Source organism: Pipistrellus hanaki (genome assembly GCF_964339955.1).
Source record: "Pipistrellus hanaki genome assembly, chromosome: 16".
Lineage (NCBI taxonomy): Eukaryota > Metazoa > Chordata > Mammalia > Chiroptera > Vespertilionidae > Pipistrellus > Pipistrellus hanaki.
The window spans coordinates 30,780,266-30,799,302 of NC_140518.1; the positions used below are offsets into that span (position 1 = coordinate 30,780,266).

The 19,037-nt window shown below is 63.8% G+C and overlaps 1 protein-coding gene across 17 annotated transcripts in view; it reads right to left on the reverse strand.

The window, feature by feature from the left end:
- The window catches only part of MYO18A (myosin XVIIIA), a 102,923-nt gene that overhangs the window by 40,335 nt on the left and 43,551 nt on the right, over positions 1-19,037 (reverse strand). For 5 of the 17 annotated variants that reach the window (XM_084862803.1, XM_084862810.1, XM_084862801.1 and 2 more), the window contains exons 3-15: positions 10,683-10,826; positions 8,660-8,747; positions 8,387-8,493; positions 8,074-8,250; positions 7,501-7,714; positions 7,225-7,367; positions 6,511-6,611; positions 5,634-5,697; positions 5,117-5,261; positions 2,737-2,913; positions 2,427-2,517; positions 1,948-2,140; positions 1,069-1,155 (exon numbers count right to left, since the gene is read on the reverse strand). In XM_084862803.1, the coding sequence (XP_084718929.1) occupies positions 1,069-1,155; positions 1,948-2,140; positions 2,427-2,517; positions 2,737-2,913; positions 5,117-5,261; positions 5,634-5,697; positions 6,511-6,611; positions 7,225-7,367; positions 7,501-7,714; positions 8,074-8,250; positions 8,387-8,493; positions 8,660-8,747; positions 10,683-10,826 (1,731 nt within the window). Of the gene's footprint in view, positions 1-1,068; positions 1,156-1,947; positions 2,141-2,426; positions 2,518-2,736; positions 2,914-3,501; positions 3,744-5,116; positions 5,262-5,633; positions 5,698-6,510; positions 6,612-7,224; positions 7,368-7,500; positions 7,715-8,073; positions 8,251-8,386; positions 8,494-8,659; positions 8,748-10,682; positions 10,827-11,971; positions 12,050-13,775; positions 14,484-17,016; positions 17,077-18,588; positions 18,725-19,037 lie in introns of those variants that run through there. The other 12 variants (XM_084862808.1, XM_084862807.1, XM_084862812.1 and 9 more) reach the window with 7 other exon arrangements.

Consider the following 19,037-nt stretch of genomic DNA (forward strand, 5'->3'; position numbering starts at 1 on the left):
GCTACGGCCCCAGAGTGCCAGCAGGAACGAGCAATGACGTCATCACATGGTGAGTGGCAGGGTGGGCACTGAGGGGCCCTCCTCCCCAGGGGTGCAACTGCCCGATGCCAAGGCCGATCGGATGGGAAGAGCAAAGAAGGGAAAGAATGGCCAACCGCCATCCAGATACACTGTCTGACCCACTGCCGCTCCGAAGCCACACGGCCTGACTTCCTCATACCCGCGGGAATGGCAGAGGTACCGGAGGGAGGCCACCCCAAGCCCAGGTGCCGGGAAACGCCAGCTTCCCTGGGGAGATGTGAATCTTGGACACTTTATCATTTGTCTTGGGTGACAGTCACTCTCTCTGAGCTCCACTCGCTTGCTAGCCAACAGGGCCTTCCCACGAGGAAGAAGGAGAGGGAGACAGGACTCGAAGCAGAGCGGGGAGATCAGCAAGCCTAGCGAACACGTCGGTTCTCCAGCAAAACGCCTTAGGTGGCTTCGCTAATTGAAGGTCATCACCAAATGCCAAGCGCTCTTTAGGCCAGCCAGTCCCCAGGCAATAAGGCGTCCGAGACATGGGTCCCAAGGGTGACAGAGCCCCTATCCACGTGGCCCTCAGTGGGCGTCTACAGCTGGGCGCTATTTCCCTGTTCGGGTGCAATGCTGCCTCTTCACCCCACGCTGCCAGGCGCATCAGTCTTCTTCGTGGGGACAAAGGGAGAGAATGACTATGTCCTTTGAGTCCAGCCAGGCCTTTGCCACCTGGGAGGACCTGAGGCTCAGCCAGTCACAGGACAGGGCCTCAGCCCGGCTGGTAAGAGAGGAGGTTCGCCTTCCTGTCTGGCTCAGACACCCAGGGGCTGAGGCAGAAGGAAGTGCTACCTTCCTGGCCAAACTGGCTGAGGGGTGAGGGAGGGGCAGGGGCCACCGCTCTAAAGTGCTTGGTGTCCGGGCCTGATTGCTGGCCCTCCCCTCAGCACCCAGGGGCACACTGGCACCAGTTCCTACAGGGAGGGTCCCCCGGAGGAAGAGGAATGGGAAAGGGGAGAGAAGACCGGCCCAGGGCCTCGCTGGAATTCCTACCAGGGACTGATGGGAGGCCTGGTCCACGGCAGACACAGCATCGTCCGTGGCCGGCTCCGGGTCGTCAAACGCCAGCTCGATGTTCTCCTGGGAAGGAAGGCGGAGCGTGGTCAGCACAGAGCCGGTGCGGGCGCGGCTCTGCGGGCAGGCGAGGTCAGCAAACCTGACCTCCTGTCCCACGCCAGAGCGCCCTCTAGCAGCCCGAATGACAGTGCTCACTGCCTCCCAAGGCATCCTGTGCCAGGGACAACTAAGGCCCTCTACCCTCCTTTCACGCTGAGCTAAAGCCACCCACTTCTGTTAGTTACATCTGCTGAGTAGACGTTGAGGAGTAAGCCTTTCGGTTTCGCACTCATCCTTACACTTGAAGACAACTGTCCTTTTCCTCCTGAATCTTCTCTGACCCCCAATAAATATCCTCCCCAGGATCAATACCCCTCACCCCCACGTGTGGTAGGATTCCTAGATCTCGTCTCATCCAGGACACCCTTTCCTGAAGGAGCCCCAGTGATCAGTCACCATTTTAACAGGTCAGGAGACAGGGGAGGCCAGGCCCAACGCACAGTGGCGATCCCAGGGCTTAGGTGGCCCCTTAAAGGAGGGCAAGGAAGGGCTCCCGGGACCCTGAACCCTGCTTTAGTTCTTGGGGAGCAAACTCCACTAATTTCTAACACCCCATGGAACGTAGCTTGGGCAGGAAGAGAGGCCCAGGCCAGAGAGCACAGGTGGACAGAAATTACAAGAGCGTAAAAGCTGGGAAGGAGCAGCCAGCGGGGAAGGTGGTTCGTCCCCTCACCCACCGATGCCCTCCCTGAGGGGCCAAGGCCAGAGGGGGAGGCTTGGGGGGAGGGGGCAGGCAGCGCCAAGGCCGAGTGCTACCTCCTTGTATCGCTCCAGCTCCTGCACAAAGGTGCGCTCGTGGAAGAGCTTCTGCAGCCGGTCCTGGGCGTAGTTGTGGCACAGCTCCTCGAAGGAGGCCCCGCGGGCCGCCCCGCCCTGCTCGGGGTTCTGGAAGCCCGGAGTATCCACAATCATCATAGAGCAGAGCGAGTGCTGGCTGGACTTGAGAGCCCTTCACGGGGAGAGGCTGGGTCAGAGCTGGCTAGGGCAGTGCCACTGAACAGCCCCACTGGCAGCCAGCCCTGCCCCAAGCAAGCTCCCATCCATCCATCCATCCCTGTGCGCGTGCCCGAGACCCTGCTGGGGAGGGTGTGCCTCCCGTGGCCTATGAGGACACGGGGCCCTCTGCTGGTGGAAGATAGCTCTGCCTCGGCCATCACACGGCACGGAGGCTTCTACCCCACCTTGGTCACGGCAGGAGGCCCGTGAGCTCCTGGGCCCTCCTGCTTGGCACTCACCGGTTCACCAGAGAGACAAGCAGGGTGAAGAGCTCGCTGTAGAGGCCGGACGCCATGCCCTCTAAGCACTCCAGCGCACTCAGTTTGGGGCCTGCGGGGCAAGAGCATCAGCTGTGTCTCCTGCTCCCTGGGATCCCCGCCCCCACCCTGGTACGCTCCCTCCCTACGCAGGGCCACGTCAGCAGGGGTCTTGGGGCTTCCTTTCCGGCTGACGGAATTCTGTCACCCCAGCAGGCTCCCCGCGGCAGAGAGAGCAGCGAGCCCTGGATGGAGCCTCCCGGGGACGTTCACCAGCCCAGGGGCTCAGTACCTGTCCCGTCTCCCAGGCCGCTCTCCTCGGGGCCCTGGCGGAAGGAGGTGGAGCGCTGCAGGGTGCCCCCCTTGTGCTGGTGCTTGAAGATGGACGAGGAGAGCTCCTCCAGGCTGCAGCCCAGCAGGTACGCGGCCTTCTGGGCCCACTCGTGGCGGGCAAACTGCTTGCGCCCCCCTACGGGGTAGAAAGAACCATCTGGTGTCTGGGGTCTTCTCCTGAGGCCATTCGATGCCCTCTGGCTCCCTGTTCCCATGGGACTGGGGAGTAGGCATCTTCCAGAGGCAAATCCAGCCCGGAGGACACCAGAGGGCTTCAGGCAAGACAAGGACAGCCAGCAACCGCCAGCTTCCCTTGTCCCTGGGGGATGGAGAGAATGAGCAGGTTCTAAAAGAGGAGGTAATACACTCCGCGTCCACCAGAGGGCACCCTGTCAGCTTCCAACATCCATTTAGGGCTTGGCTCCTGGGGAAATGCAGTCAGAGGATGAGCCAGCCCACCTATGATGAGCACTGAGATCCACCTGTGCCTCGGGGGACAGGTCATGAGGGAGCACCGTGCTTTCCCTTCCCTGAACGCATCAGGACCCTCCCTCTTACCGCCAGGCATCTGCCAGGGAAGACCACGGACACCCACCCGGGCCCAGCAGTGGGGCTAGGAGGCAGCCTCAGAGGAAAGAAAGCAGCCCACGCAGACAGAAGTGCCTCAGCCAATCTGTGTCTAATCACGGCAATTAGGGAACGCTAACAAGGAACAAGGTTTTACCTTCAGCAGCTTCTGTAAGGCAAAGGACCAGCATGCAGCATGCAAAGAAAAACAGCATGTTAGCAAACAGTCATCAACTGAGCCCGCCAGGCCCACGGGGAGGGATGGTGGAGGGCGGGGCTTTGTGAGGATGAGCAGGCAGGAAAACACAACCCCGTTCAGACTCGGGAACACAAACACACGCGCACTCACAATCTCAGAGGAGTATGTAATCGCACTGACACGCATACACAAGAACCTCCGAAGACAATCCCTCCCTCTCTCTCCCTCTCTCTCACACACACACACACACACTTCTCTCTCCCCTCAGCCTCCAAGGCCCCAAACTCCCCTGGAAGCTCTGAGGAGGTAACAGACCCTGCTCACAAGGCAGGTCCATGTGCTACACACCCAGAGCTCTCCACCCGCAGTGAGCACTGAGTAGGGCTGGTTATAGGAAACCTGGGTTTGTCACCTCCTCAGAATGAAGGAACTTCCTTAAAGACACAGCCAGCCAGCCACCGGCCTGGCCGCCTACAGTTTGGAGAACAACTTCTTTAGGACAGAGCCTGCTTCCCTTTTGGTGGAGATGCCACCTGCTGGGACCACAAGGAGTCTAACACCCGGACGCCTGTCCTTCCGCGTACCCCGCCCACCCTCCCACCGGCGCTTCCCGCTCCTGCTGAGCGGCCTGCAGCCCTTCACCTCCCCCAGGAAGGTGAAGCCAAAGCCCCAGGTGCTGGTCGGAGGCGCCCCTCCCCCTGAACTGGAGGAGAGAGATGTGAAGAGGTCTCAGCGTGCCCGCCCATCAGTGTAATCTCAGAGGAAGGCAGCAGAGTTTCCAAGCCAGGCCGAGCTCTAGCCATTCACAAGCCCCCAAGCACAAGTGCCGAAAGTGCAGCCCATTTGTTACCGTGGTGCTTGCTGCCCCCTAGTGGCCTTCACCCTGACATGCAAGAGGAAGAAACCTGCTACCAAACCCGTGGGGAGAAGGGTAGACTGGGGAAAACTGGCCTTGGAAAACCCCAGGAAGCACCCTACCCCGCCTGCACCCCAAGGGGGCATCATGAGAGCTTCCAGGATCTGGATGCAGAACAGATAGAAGCAGGTATTTTGGGGGGACTCTTAGAAGCCCACAGCCAGCAGGCGCCCTCGTGGCCTCAACCCAGAGGTTTCTCCCAGGCCAGTCCCCTCATTACAATAGAACAAGCCCAGCCCCCAGAGAGAGCCCAGGGCAAGCACCAAGAGGGGGCCAGGGGGCCCGACACCCCAGGGAGGGGCCAAGGTCAGTTACCCTCTTGCTCCTCAGGGGCCTCTGTCAGAAAGGGAACAAGAAGGAGAGTTATTCCAGGGGGCTGCTCTGCGTTTGGCAGGGCCTTCTCTTCCCCCTCAGCCTCTCAGCCCCCAGGCCCCCCGCTTTCACAGTGCTCCCCGCACTGCCACCCAAATCCGGGCCTCTGGCCATCACTGGCAGAGACGCTTCTCCGGGCGTCGGGAGCCTTCTGCTCCGATGTGGGGGGGCTGGAAGAGGCACGGCGAAAGAGGGGTGTCTGACAACAGAGGAGTCTGTGCTGGGCGAGGACAAACTGGGCGTGGGGAGGTCCCCCCAAGGTCTCTTGGGCCCGCAGCAGGTTACCTTTGGTGGCCCCCGCGGCCCCCAGGTGGTAGATGGCGGCCAGGATGAGCCAGCAGGCTTTCTGCTCGTCCGGGGAGACGCCCAGCACCTTCATGGCCGCCTGCAGCTTACTGAACTGCTGGGCCGCCTTCTGCTTCTCCTCCGGCTGCGGAGACAGAGGGGCACGCTGGCACCGGACCTCAGAGGGGCTGCCTGCCCCCTCCCCCGCAGCAGACCCCATGCCCTCAGGGAGGGCCAGGCTAGGGGAGGGCCACCCAGCTGGAGCCCGGCTCCTGCTTCCTCCTGTGTTTTATCCTCACCCCAGGACATGCTAATTGATTTTTGAGAGGGGAAGAGAGAGAGAGAGGAACATCGACTGGTTGCCTTCCCATACACGCCCTGACCGGGAACTGAACCAGGAACCTTTCGGTGTAAGGGACAACACTCCAACCCGCTGAGCCACCCCGGCTGGGCATAGGAGGCTTCTTTTACCCCCAAGGCCCAGGGCTGCCAACCCAGTCCCCACAGGCCCCCTCACCTTGGCCAGCGGCACAATCCCGAACACGTTGTTCTCCGACAAGTGGTTCAAGTGGAGCTCTGTCCTAGGGGCACAAACGAGGCATCAGCATGGGGCCCGATCCCTGGGCCAAGACCGTCTCCCTCCCCGTGTGGAGACAGACAGACTCGGCTTCCAGACCCCGTTCTGTCGGTCCATCATGCCCTCCTGCCAGGCCAGCGGCTACTGCCTTCCCTAATTGGCTGGATGCCTGGCCAGGGTCCCGGTCTCCCCGGACCGGTCACCAGAGATGCTGTGGTGCCGGGTGTACAGCCAGACCCCTGGGAGGGGGCAGGACACCTGCCTGAAGGGTGAGTCCCGCAGGACAGAGCCTGAGCCCTCGGTTGCAAGAAGAGCTGGAGAGGAAATGCCCAAAGGCTGTGCGCTCGGCCTCATCATTCATCCTCTCCTCCACGAACCCTGACAGCGAGTCTGAAGGCCTCACGGGAAGAGCCTGGCAGGGGAGCCCCAGGGGCAGGAGGGCCAGCTTCGAGGGAGGGCCCTGGAAAGGGGTTAGGTTTGGGCGCCCGTGCGGACCAGCTCAGCGCCCTATCGCTGTGTGACCGCCGGCAAGTTCCTGTATCTCAGGGTGCTTTCTCTCTAGGTCTGGCTCAGCAGAGATCCTAGCTAAGCACTGGGAACTCTGCGGGGTTCACTGTGCCCCTCACACATAGCCAGACCCCTGTGCCCGGGAAAAGGGAGCTCCTGCCGGGCAGGGCCTTGGCTCATCCATCTCGTCACCCTCAGGGCCTGGCGATAAGCAAAGGGCACGGATGCCATCGAGTGGCAAGGTCTCAGAACTCCCAGGGGGCTGGAGCCCAAAGCTCCCTCCCTCCCCGCTCCCTCTGTCCCCTCTCACCTGAGGGTGCCATCCCCACAGGCCAGCAGGTAGTAGAAGACGTTGAATGTGGCCTCACCGGCCGGGCGCCGAGCCACGCGCAGCTTCTCCAGGAGCATCGTCTGTGGGCAGCGGGGAGGGTGTGGGCAAAGGAGGGACGTGCCCGGAAAAGCTTCTCCCGCCCACGGCCGGAGGACTGGGCCCAGGGAACAGCGGCTGCTGGTTAACCTCCAGGGGCTTAACCAGAGGCCAGACCCCCTCCGGGGCAAACCCGGGCAGAAACCAGCGTGTTTGTGTGTTTGGGGGGGGAGGGGGGGGTAGACACGGAGACAGGCCCAGCTCACGGAGGACACGTCCCTCTGCCTACTTCCTCGGCTCAGCCTTCGCGGGAAGCTGGACACTTGGTGGGCAGAGATTCCATTGCGCGAGGAAGGGAGTCGGCTCCGGCTGGGCCTTCCTTTAGGGACAGGCCAGTCTTCCCCGGGGGAAACCCCACTGAGAGAAGCCCCTGAGCACGGGGCGGGGCCCGGCAGGAGGCTGAGCTGGGCCCCGGCCAGGCAGCGGGCACAGCGAACAGCCTGGGGAAGGGTTGGGCAGAGCCGGCCAGCCCCAGGGCCGGGGTTTGTTTTGTTGGGGTCAAATCCCAGGAAAAGGGGACACAGGAGAGAGCCTGGTTTCTAGGGCGAGACACCAGGCGGCCGGTCTCCCGCCGCCCTGAGCTGAGCGCCCCCTCACCTGAATGGAGGCCGAGGCCACCTGGCCAGCTTGGTCGAAGTCCAGGGAGAGGATCTGGGAGAAGCGGGTGGCGTTGCCGTTCATGACGGTGGGGCTGTTCCCGAAGGCCTCCAGCAGGGTGTACAGGGCCTGCCACTTGTCCGCTGGAGAGGAGAGGCCCGGGGCTGTCAGGAGAGCCGGGGCCGGGGAGGCCAGGGAGGAGGGACACGCGGGCACCGGGCCGGGGCCTCCATCCCTGCCCGCTCCCCAGGCCCAGGCCCAGGCCCAGGCCCTCACCGGAAAACACCTTGTTCCCGCCGGTGCCCGCGATGGTGGCCAGGTACTGCACCAGGTGCTGGCAGCTGGTGGTCTTGCCGCTGCCGCTGCCGCCCAGGAGGACGATGGACTGGTCCTGGCGGCTCATCAGCATCGCCCGGTACGCCGCCTGGGCCACCGCGTAGATGTGGGGCGCCATGTCCTCCCGCCGACACCCCTTGAACATGTGCATCACCTTGGGCGGGGGAGGGGAGGGGAGGGGAGGAAAGGGTAGGCTCTTAGCTGGTCCCCTCAGATGCCCCTCGTCCCCAGGGTCCACGTCTTTCTGGGCCTTGCGGTCCAGGGCGGCAGAGGGATTCCCAGGCTAAGGCCAGGCAGATCCTCGCCACGTTCCGGCCTCTGTTAGAGGCTGGGGGGAGGAAGGGGAGGGGCTTTCTGTCCTCCCCACCTTGACATGACACCTCTTCCCAAGGTCAGCTGCCAGAGCGGACAGGAGCCGGGGGGATGCCGAGGGGCGGGGGCGGAGCCAGGGAAGGCGGGGTGGGGGTGGCTGGGTGGGTCCGGGAGGCAGCACGGGGGTGCAGGGGCGCCCACCTTCTCGGAGTACAGCGCGGGGGCGCCGCGGGGGCTGAGGACCAGCAGGCTGGGGCCGGCGTAGGTGTGCAGCAGGCCGGCGCCGTAGCGCTGGCGCAGGGTGTGCACCACGCTGGACTCGTTGAGGTACACCAGCGAGGCCAGGTCCTCCAGGCGGTCGCAGGACGGGGCGTTGGCCTGTGCGAGGGGACGGGCGGGCGGGCGGGCGCTGAAGGAGCCGAAGCTGCCTGCACTGCCCGCGGGCAGGCCCGCCCCGCTCGGCCCGCCGCCCGCCCGCCCACCCCGCTCAGCCTGCCGCCGGCCTCCTGCCCACCTTCTCCACGTCGTCCTCGTCCACGTCCAGGATGGCGCCGTCGTGGTCCAGCTTCACGCGCACCTTCCCCTCGGGCGGGCTGAGCTCCTGGGATTTGAGCTGGCTGGCTGCGGAGCCGCACGGACAGTCAGGGCTCTGCTGCCCTCCTGGGGCCCTTTATGGTCCTGCCTCCCCCCCCACTGTGTCACCGGCCTCTCCTTGCTCACCGCCCAGCCCTTCCCGGATGCAGAAAGCACCCCCGAGGCCCTGAGACCCCAGAGGCCCCAGGCTCACCCAGGGAGAAGCCATCCTTATGGACCAGCCACACCTTCTCTGCCTCGTGCCAGGCCTCCTCTGCGGCGATCTGCTCCTCCGTCTTCACCTGCCGGGGGGGAGGGGAAAGACACACAGTCAGACTCTGCGCTGGGAAACGGGCAGGGACCACGGGAGAGGAGATCCTGGAGGGGGAGGAGGGCTTCCTGAGGAGCCGCTGGGCGAGGGGGGCAGCTGGCTGGCACACACAGCACAGGGACAGCAGCGGTGCCAGAGGGAGAAGGCGGGGAGGCCAGGAGGGAGGGCGGTCCTGGGGAGCCTGGAGGACAAGGACACTGAGCTAGTGTCCCCGAGCCCGTGGCGCAGGGAGCACGGGTCCAGGAGAGAGCGATCCCTGGAAAACAAATCAGCAGGTTCCACCCGCAGCTGCCCTTCCCCCGCCTCCCTGGGCAGCCTGGGGGAGGAGTCCCCCAAGCCCGCAGCCCGCCCTGGGCCACCGCTGCTGTGACCGCTCAGGCCCAGCATCTCCCTCATCCCTGGGCCCCCCCTTTCCAAGCCGGGGAAGGGCAGTTCCTCAGGACCCGGGGAGGGGCGTCCCCTGAGGACCTCACAGTGCGGAACGGGAAGCAGGGCCCGCGTCCCAGCCTCGGCCTGGCCTTCCCCTCCAGAGGATGCTCCGCGGGGCAGGGGCGATGCCCAGATGCCCACGCCAGCCTCCCTGCTCCTTCTCCATGCCTCCTCAGAAGGCAGTGGGTACACAGACCTAGGTCATACGCTCCGTCCCATGATCTGGACATGCTAAGGCCATCCAAGGCATGACCAGAGATGGGAAGACACTTGCATGCCACACAGATGGACACCAGAATGGGTCTAGAGGGGCTGGGAGCCCCTGGAGGCCCCACGTGGTCACCAATCAGAAAGAAGCATCTGCATGGTGTGGGGCTGCCAAGCTTGGGCTGGGCAGGAATGGTGCCCCAGGGGAGCTTGGCAAACAGGAGGCAGACCCATCGGGCTCCTTTCGTTGTGTGTGGGCAAAGGGGCAACAGGTCATCCAGGGCCCTGCTGGGGGGATGGTCACCCCCGTGGCATGATGGTTACCCCCTTTAGGCTGCACCCCGCTCTCTGAGGACCCTCAGCTCTGAGGTACAGTTCGCCTGCTCGCATCCGCCCCCTCCTGAGACCCGGGGCACACCCACTGACTGCTCTGTGACACTGAGCCCTGGGGAGGGGAAGGAAGGAAGGAAGACATAACAAGAGGAAGCATTTTCTCTGCCGCGTTTCCTAGAGCTGACAGAGATCTGGGTTCTGCTCCCCGGTTGGATTCCGGCCTCCGAGGACGCTCGCCCTCGCTGACTGCCCTTCCCAGCTACGGAGTGAGAAGGCGGGGCTACCCCAGGGAGTGGTCCCCAGACTGCGGCCATCATGGCAGTGAAACTACCCTTCAGTTAGGAAGGTCGCTATGGGGTACCTATAGCTTCAAAGAAAGGAAGACATTAAAAAATGGTTAGTTTGTTATATCTGAAGAAATGTAACTTTATATAAAACAAAATTATGCTGTACGTGTTGTCTTTTTAAAATCACGTGAGACAGGCAGAACCTTTGTCTTGAATGGGCACGTTCTAGGGGCCCAGTGTTTGAAGACCCATGTAGGAGGTGACGTCATAGGGCCGTGGCCCATAACCATCTCCTTTAGAGCTAATTCGGAGGTGTGTTTCCCACATTGCCCAGCAGGTGGAGACAGAGGACGCTGCATCTTCAGGCTTGGGATGGGGACTGGAGGGGTAGAGGTGGCGGGTGTGGGTAGGGATTGAGCCTTTTCAGCTACCCAGAGTGAGCAGAACTGAAACACCCAGAACTCAAAACCCTGGGTCTCCAGTGGCTAAGGACCATGGCCCACAGAAGCCAAACTCAAGTGGTGACACTCAGTCCAGACTCTCCCCGAAGGGCCTGGCCCCGAGCTGCCCCATCTCCAACTCTGAGCACTGCCTCCCGGGAGGATCCCGCCAGACCGCAGGTGGGGACCGGAAGGGGAAGGAGGCCTTACGCTCCAGCAGGAGGCCCGAGCACAGACGCCGGCCCAGGTACAGGCCGGGGGTGGCAGGCGGTCGCCGGAGGAAGTGGAGGGCTCCTGGGGGGGGCAGGAACACCCTACCTGGCTGTGGGCAGGAGAGGCGGCCTCGGGGTCCAGCTACCAGCAGCAGCAAAGGAGAGAGAAGAAGAGGGGTGAAGACAGCAGACCATCCACACTCGCCTTCAGCAAGCACCCAGGGCCACGTGGGCAGGCACGCCCAGGCTGCCCGGTGTGGGGTATGCGTGGAGTTTGCTCAGCACCAGGAGGGGGTTGCTGGCCTGGGCAGGTGGACTGAGCCCAGGACAGGACAGTCTCTCCCAGGCTGGCCACCTAGTCCATTCTGAGTTAGGCTCCTCTTCTGGGTGCTGCCAGGCCAGGCCTCCTCACCATATCCAGGCCTTGTTCCCCTGGGAGCCCCTTGCCTTATGTAGAGGGCATTTCCCAGCCCAGCTCCCCGGCAGCTCTCAGACGCCAGGACAGGGCTGGCCCTGGCCTCCATACACACCATTCCCTTCAGAACTGTCATCACTGCCCTTCTCAGACACCAAGACCACCAAAGCCCCAAGTCCAGGACCCTTCCCCAAACCCCCACTGAACCGCCACGCCACTCCCAGGCGGGCACACTGCCCACGGCACATGGCGGCATCACCCCGTCCGGCCCACATGCCCACTGCCCGAGCCTACGGCGCCTGACCTCTCTGCCTCTAGTGGGTCGCTTACAGGCCTTTCTGGGGAGGACGGGGAGTCGGCCAGGCCTTGGACCTGCCTCTTAGAAACGGACAAGGAGTTAACAGGCCCCCTGGGTCCGGAGAGCCAGGGCATCAAAAAAGGGGAGTGCCAGCCCCCGACTCGACGCCCACCAGACCTTGGCACCAAGACACGTCCTCAGGCAAGAAAGACACGTCCTCAGGCAAGAAAGAGGGCCAGGAAAGGGGGGTGGACCCCTGGCCAAGAGGGGCCGCGCCCACAGGCGCTGGGCTCCCAGGAGGAGCAGGTGTCACTGTGCTCACACCCGCCCCAGAGCCCGTCTCTCTGTTCTTGAAGTGGGAAGCCCACGTGAGGCCCCCAGAACCCAGGGAGCACCCTTCCATAGGCAGGTGCTCCCTCGCACACAGACACACACACACACACACAGACACACACACACACACACACACACACATACACGCACACACGCACACACACGCACACACGCACACGCTGGCCGCCAGCCTCAGGGAGAGGAGGCCGGGCCCGGGCCCGCACGCGGGAGGTGGCATTACAGAAGCGGTGAAGATCCTCTCCAGCCGCAGGCGGGCCTCCTCCGCGGGGCTCAGCCGGACCTCGGGGGCAGCTCCTGCCTGGAGGTTAAACCACCGTTAGTCCCGGCCCCGGGGGTGGCGGGGGCACCGCATGCCACGCTGCTAGCCCGGGAAGCCACGAGCACCCGGCGGGTAAGCGGAGTAGGGTCAGGAAGGCACACCGGGCACCGGTCCGAGGTCTTAAAGGACCAGACAGGCGCCTGCGAGCTCTGAGGCTATTTCTTCTCACCGTCTTAACCACGTCGGCACCGGGGCGGCCCTGCCCTGCACGCACCCCCGGCCTCCGCCACCAGCCGCGGCGGCTGCAGGCCAAGCAGAGCTCTCCTCTGATCCCAACTCCGCTCTGCTGAGAGGCGGGGGACAGGGAGCCAGAGGGAGGGCGGCGGCAGCCCAGGAACAGGCACACGAGGCTCCCGGCTCCTGGGCGGTTGTCTCAGGGATGGCTGGTCACCTCGTGCCCTGCCCATCCAGCCAAAATGCCCCTGCCAGCGCCTGCGTAACTAGGAGGTGGCCTTCCTGGTGCAGAGTGAGCCGGGAGGCTGGGGAGAGCCACGGCCTGCTCCTCTCTGGGCTCTGAGAGCCCCGAGAAGAATGGAAGAGGCGCGAGACCGGTCCTGGGGCCTCAGGCATCCCAGGGGCTGGAGACAGGCCAGGCCTGCAGGCTGTGCCCTGCCCACCCCGTCCAGCCAGGAGCATGCAAGAGCAAGGGGAAGCAGCGGTGAAACCCCACCCCCGCCCACACACACCCCTCACGAGGCCTCAGAGGGTCTATAAACATGGGGAAGGCTTAAAGAGAACTGTCCCCAAGCCCATCCTCTCTGCCTCCAGCATCCTGTCCCACCCAGAAGGCACTTTGTGGACGGCACAGCCCCCAGATCCAAAGGGGACCGACCCACGGTGCCCATTAGCCACCCAGGCACAGGGCTCCTCGAGATCCTGCCGCCAGGCCTGCAGGTGGTGATGGCGACGATGGCGTTCATCACTCCTGTGACCAGCTTTACCGTCAATACGACCGTTTATCCATGGAGCACCCACCACGCCCGGCACTGGGCGGGGAGCACTCACTGTCTGAGTCACCTCTCACCTTCTCAGGAACCCTTCAAAGCAACCCCAACATCCAAAAAGCCCCCCCACCCCCCAAACCAGAAGATGCTTCTCAACTATTTTGGTGGCCAGCCCTGACTGTTTATATTCTATCCCTCGGCGGCGTGGACCTGTATAGGTTCTGCTGCGGAAATACTCATGTTTGGTTATGAGTGGCTGCTCATTGTGTGCACTGCATGTAATAATTACCAATTTCCCAAATACTTCTGGCCCCAAGGACTGCAGAGAAGAACTGAACCCCTGTGTTCTCCCCACTGGACAGATGAAGACTCGGGGGAGGGACCGGGCGGAGACCCCTCTGGGGTGAGAGGCTGGGAGGTGAACGCACAGAGGCCTCCTGACTTCAGCTCTTCCCACTCCTAGCCCTGATCCGCTAAGACTCCGGATCCTGGCGTAGGGTCCGGAGACACAGGCTGAGCCCACGTCGCTGAGGACCAGCCCTGTCTCCCACAGAACAGCGGCATGCTGGTTAGTGGTCCCATCCCAGGGCCCAGGCCACCACGGCTCCAGCATTCCGTCCGGGAGGGCCATGCAGCCCCGCCTTCGGCAAAGGCGCAGCCCGTGGGGGAGCCTTCGGAAGCCGGCGGTGAGGGTGCCTGGCCCTCGAGCGAGCGCGGGAGGGCGGTGCGGGGCATGGGAGGTTAGTGACACACTCGGGTACCTCCTGCGGCACGCCAGGGGCTGGTGACTTGCACGGCGGCAATCCGGTGAGGTTCGGCTTCGGGCGAGTGGAGCCTGGGTCGGCCGGCTCTTCTGGCGAGGCTGGGGAGCACGGCTTCTCTGGGGTTCCGGGCTGGGCTGGGGAGTCCACTGCCTCCGGGGAGCACGGCTTCCCCAGGGAGCCTGGCTCCTGGCTGGGGGGCGTCTCTCCCTTCCCAGGAGACTGCCTGCTGCGGGGCTTGTGGTCCTTGCCCCTGCCCCGGGACATCAGGCTGCGCAGGCCCACGGAGAGCTCATCCTTGGCTGCCTCCTTCTTTGCTTCAGGCTTCGGTGGAGCAGGGGGAGGGGGAGGAGCAGGAGGAGGAGGAGGAGGAGGTGGCTTGGGACCGGGGGCTGCCTTTTCTCCCTTCTTGCCTCGAGCTGGGTGCTCAGGGGACTTGACCCCTCTGCTCGGAGGCTCCTTGGCATTCCCAGGCTCCTCGCCAGGCAGCACCTTGCTCACCACCTTCCTCACTGCGTTTGCCACCTTCTTCCGAGACAGGCCCGGGGCCTCCTCGGTCGGGCCATCTGCTGAGGCGGCGCCCAGGCCGTTCATGGCCGGAGTGGGCTCGGGGCTCTTGGTTCTCTGGGCCGTCTCTGCAGCTGCGGGGCTGGCGGGAGGCTGTGGGCTCTTGGAGGGGCCGCTGCCGTCCTTTGAGCTGCCCTCTAGCTACAGCCGCACAGATACAGGTAGACGTTAGCATCGGCCCGCGTCCCTGCCCACCCCATGCACAGGAAGGAGGAGGTGTGGCCTCACGCCCAGCCCCGAAACAGACCTTCCATTCATGCAGCAAACAAGGCATGGCTCCGAGAGTAAGGTGACCAGATGTCCCGATTTTTAACAATTTGTGCCGCGGCGTCTTAAAAAAGTCCCGATTTTTTTAAAAAAAATCGGGACTTTTTTAAAACGCTGCGGGACACGGGACAAATTGTAATCAGGACTGTCCCGCCAACAGCGGGACGTCTGGTCACCTTATCCAAGAGGCTTTCCAGCCAGCCTCTGAGAGTGTGGTGCCTCTCCCCCACAAAGACAGGCAGGTCCTGCAGTCACCTGCCAGGCTTAGCATGGAGCTGTGAGATGCCAACACAGAATTCCTGGAGGCCCATGAGGTGCCCAGAATTACTGCTATACATCGGGGGTGGGGAGTGGGGGGCAGTGACCAAGCCCCAATCCAGATGAGCCCCGTCCCTCACAGCCCAAACACAGCAGGGCTGGAGCACAGAGAAGGCAAGCAACCCACTCCTAGGCCTCCTGCCTTTGTGGTCCCTCGGTCCCCCCGGTTTTCTGGGCAGTCAGACCCAGGTCTGCTCATCCTGGTGAGGACGACGGTCAGGGAGCAATTCCTGGCCCCAAGGTATGCCAAGCGTCCTGCCTCCCTGCTCCTCCGGTCTGCGGCCACTGTCTACTCCCCGCCTGCCTACTCCGCACCCGCCACCCCAAGGCGGCAGGCACCCAGGGCTGGCCTGGGAAGCTCCCACCTCGGCCTGCTCTCCGTCCGTCTCCGCTGTGCTCCTCCTGCCAGCCTCTCAAAGGCCGGACGCCTGCTGGCTCCCAGAGCGTACGTGTGGAACAATGGGAGGAGGAGGAGGCAGCGGTGGCCCACAAAGGGTTAAGTACTCAAGCTACCAGGGCTCCACTCTGCCCTGGAGCTGGGGCCCTGGCTCGGCCAGCCTGGCAGCCTCTGGGCACCCAGGAACTACATGGAGTGCGCTGCTGGCACACGCCACCTGCTGTTCCTCCCCTTCCCCCAACCCTGGAGGGGACTGTCTGCGGACCCATAGGACTGCCAGTGGGGAGGCCAGGCTGGCTAGTGGCAGGGCAGAGTTGCCTGCAGAGGTAGCCACATTGCCTGAGGGGAGCGAGGCCAACCGAGGGGCTCCTTGCTGGCCAGGCCCTGGCACTAATGAGCCGTGCTCGTGCCCTTGTTCCCCAAAACCATGGCCTTGGTTCTGGGGTGTAGCTGAGCACCGGGCTCCACCAGGAGCCGCCTGCCACCTCTGCTTGGCAGGAAGATGCTCACGCAGTGGGCAGGCCTCTGGCTGCCATGTGGAGAGGCCAGCCCACCTCCTGAGAAGAGCTGAGCCCAGCAGCCCCAGCCCAGGCCGCAGCGGCACTGGCCCTGCTGCAGGGGTGGGGAGGGGAGGGCGGAAGGTGCTCTTCCTCCCTGGCAAGCCAGAGACTGCGGCGCTGGCTGGTGGCCCTAGCTGCTGGGTCCTCCTCCCGTCCCCTCCCCTCCCTCCCCTCTGGCTCTCCTCCCGTCCCCTCTCCCGGCAGATGATGAGGACAATGGCAGTGACGATGATGACAGTAACTGCTAACACCCATGTGGTGCTGATTATACGCTGGGCTGTCTTCTACACACTTTACATGTAATTTTCACAAAAAAAACCCCAAAAACCCTGGCATTCTCCAAGACCCCTCCGCCTATATCACAGACGTATCCCTCGGAAATCACAGGCTGGCCTTGCAGGATTGTTTACAGATTAGGTAGAAGCCACAATGCCTGACTAATCAAATCTCCACCCAAGGAAGCAAGGGGGAGGGGGAAGACAGTCTGGGGTAATGGCGTAATGGCATAGGGTCTGTTTGGTGAGCCAGCTCCGCTCCGAGCTCTGGGCACGCCCACCTCCCAGCCACACATCTCTCGCCTTGGCTCTTCTGGAACCATCTCCCTCCTCTTGCCTTAAAGAGAGTCCCACTTTATCCAGGTCTCCATCCCCAGGCAGAATGACTGGGGGTGGGGGTGGCTGGGGGCCCCCGGGCAGCTGGAGCTGGCCTCCGGGTCACCCGCCCCAAGCAGCTGACGGGGTCTCGAGACGAGACAGCAGCAGCTGCGCTGACATGCCTCCCTGCCCGGGCTGGTGCTGCCCGGAGCGGCGTGAAGAGTCCCAGCAGCTGTGCGGTTGGTGCTCCCGACCTAAGGGCTTGCCCACCTAAGTCTCTCCAGCCCCAGAGGCTCAGGAAAGCAGAACTAAAGGTAGGAACGAAAGGGGGCGGGGCCTTGGGGGGAGGTCTCCAGAGTGCCTGGGCATTACCCTCTCCTTCACTGGCCACATCGTCTACCCCTTTCCCGGCATTCCCTCCAGCCCCCCACACAGACAGGGGCACCCCCATGCCCGCCCGCCCGCCCGCTCCATGGAACTGCCTCCCTGGCTCGGCTGGGCGGGGCGCACCACACACAGGGTCTTGGAGAAGCACTTACAGCCCCTTCCTCCTTGGCAGGAGGGCCAGGCTTGGGCAGAGTTCTGTCCTCCTCCTTCACCTGAGGGAGCAGACAGAGAAGTCACCAGCAGGGCAGGGCAGGGCAGGGCAGGGCAGGGCAGGGCGGGGGGACCCAGCACTCAAAGGCCAGAGGGCGAGCATCCCGCAGGCCTCTCTCCCTCAAGGGCAGGGCTCCTGGGCGTCCAGGGATCCTGGGGCCACGGAGCTGGACCACAGATACACTGGGGTCAACACTGCGCGGTGACCACGTCCAGAATGGAGAGTCTCTGTGGGAGCCGAGGCCAAGGACCCTGCCCTCACCGACCACCACGTGGCCGGCGGGGGCTGTGCAAAGAGGGCCGTCCTGAGCGTGGCGTCCCGGCCTGGGTTTCAGGGTGGAGAGAGAGATCCGGCTAATTCACCTCGGGCGACACCGCACCCGTCATTCCAGCTCAGACAAGGAGTGGTCTGACAAGGACCCCAGTGAGGGGCTGCAGGGCCACAGGACTCCGTGGAGGCGTCTCTGTCAGGCTGGTTCTGGCTGTTTGGAGGCTCCAGCACAGAGCCGAGGGCCTGCTCAAGCCGATGGCTGAGCTCTGGCTGGAGGCGGGAAGTGGGGCAGAGGCAGGGACTCAGGAGGTCAGACATCTTCCCAACCTCAGACCCACCAACTGCCAACCACGCAGGGGTGGGAGGGAACCCTGAGGCTGGGTGGGGGAGGGGGGGGAGGAACGTGCTGCCTGAGCCCGGTGGCTCTGGCCGGGTTTGGGGGCTCTGGCCAGCTCGGAGGAGAGGAGCAGAGTCAGGGGCCAACTCGGATGCCATAATGAATCCGGGGAAAAAGGACAGACAATACGGACACTCTGAAGGTTCTTTCTGTTCAGAGACTGGCTCAGAACACACCCAGGGGGGCAGGCCCCCAGGCTGGGAGGGCCCCCTCCCCTCCCCTCCCCTAGCATCTCTCCCTCCACAAGCTCAGGCAGTCCGAGTGGATTTCATTTCTCGTCTTTCCTCGGGCACTTAGGACTGCAGAAAAGGAAGGTCTGTTATCGTCGCTGCCCGGGCCCGGCCCCCAGCACGCCTTTCTCTGCCGGCACAATGTGCTAAGAAGGAGCCTTTCATTCCGGACGGAGAGATCCTCGGAAACTCTCCCGGGGTCACGTTCGGCGTCCACCCGGGGGACTCCAGCTGGGAACCGGGGCCGCGGCTGATCCTGAGCTCTAATGAGCAGGCCCCGGGCACGGACCCGCAGGACGGCCGCTGCCCTGTGACAGCGGCATCTCGCCTACAGAACCGTGTTCAATGGGCTCGAGCTTCAAAGGCAGCTCATCCTGCCACAGACAGAGGGAAACGGCCATTTCCCACCAGCGTGGATCTACTGGTTTAGAAACCGGGACTGGAGCAGAGACAGGGAAGGGAGGGGCCGGTGGGGAGGGGATCAAGAGGAGTGGCAGAGTGTAGGTCTGCGCCTGCTGCCCCACCGATGCCCACCCCTCACCCGCCCCCACCCCCAGGGACACACGGTGCTCATGCTCCGGGCACGCAGGTTAGAGGCACGGCAAACGTCACACACCTCGCAGACACACGCATGGCCGCACGCAGTGCTGTTAGCTCAGGCACGGGGGTGGCCCAGACTCCCAGTCCGCTCCGCATCCTTCACCGGCACCAGATCTGCCCGGCTCCCTCCGGTGACTCCAGCCCGGGACCCCGAGCGTCTTACCCAAGTGGCGAGGCATTGGGGAAACACTGGCTCTCCCCCCAAACGTTTGGGACACCAGGCCCAGCGCTGAGCTCAGCTCTGGATTTAGCCTGAGGCTGACTCACCGCCCCCTCCCCCGCCCGAGGGCTCTGCCTGGTGTAGGTCACGGCCCAGCTGGGGACTGTGCAATCACCAAACGGAGGCACACCCAGCTCTGCAGCCTGAGTCGCCCTCTGGACCCCGGCAGCCCGGCTCTTTCTCCCGCCCTCCACAGCCCCCAGGCGCGGGGAGACCCAGCTCCGAGGCCTCCGAGCCAAGGCCAT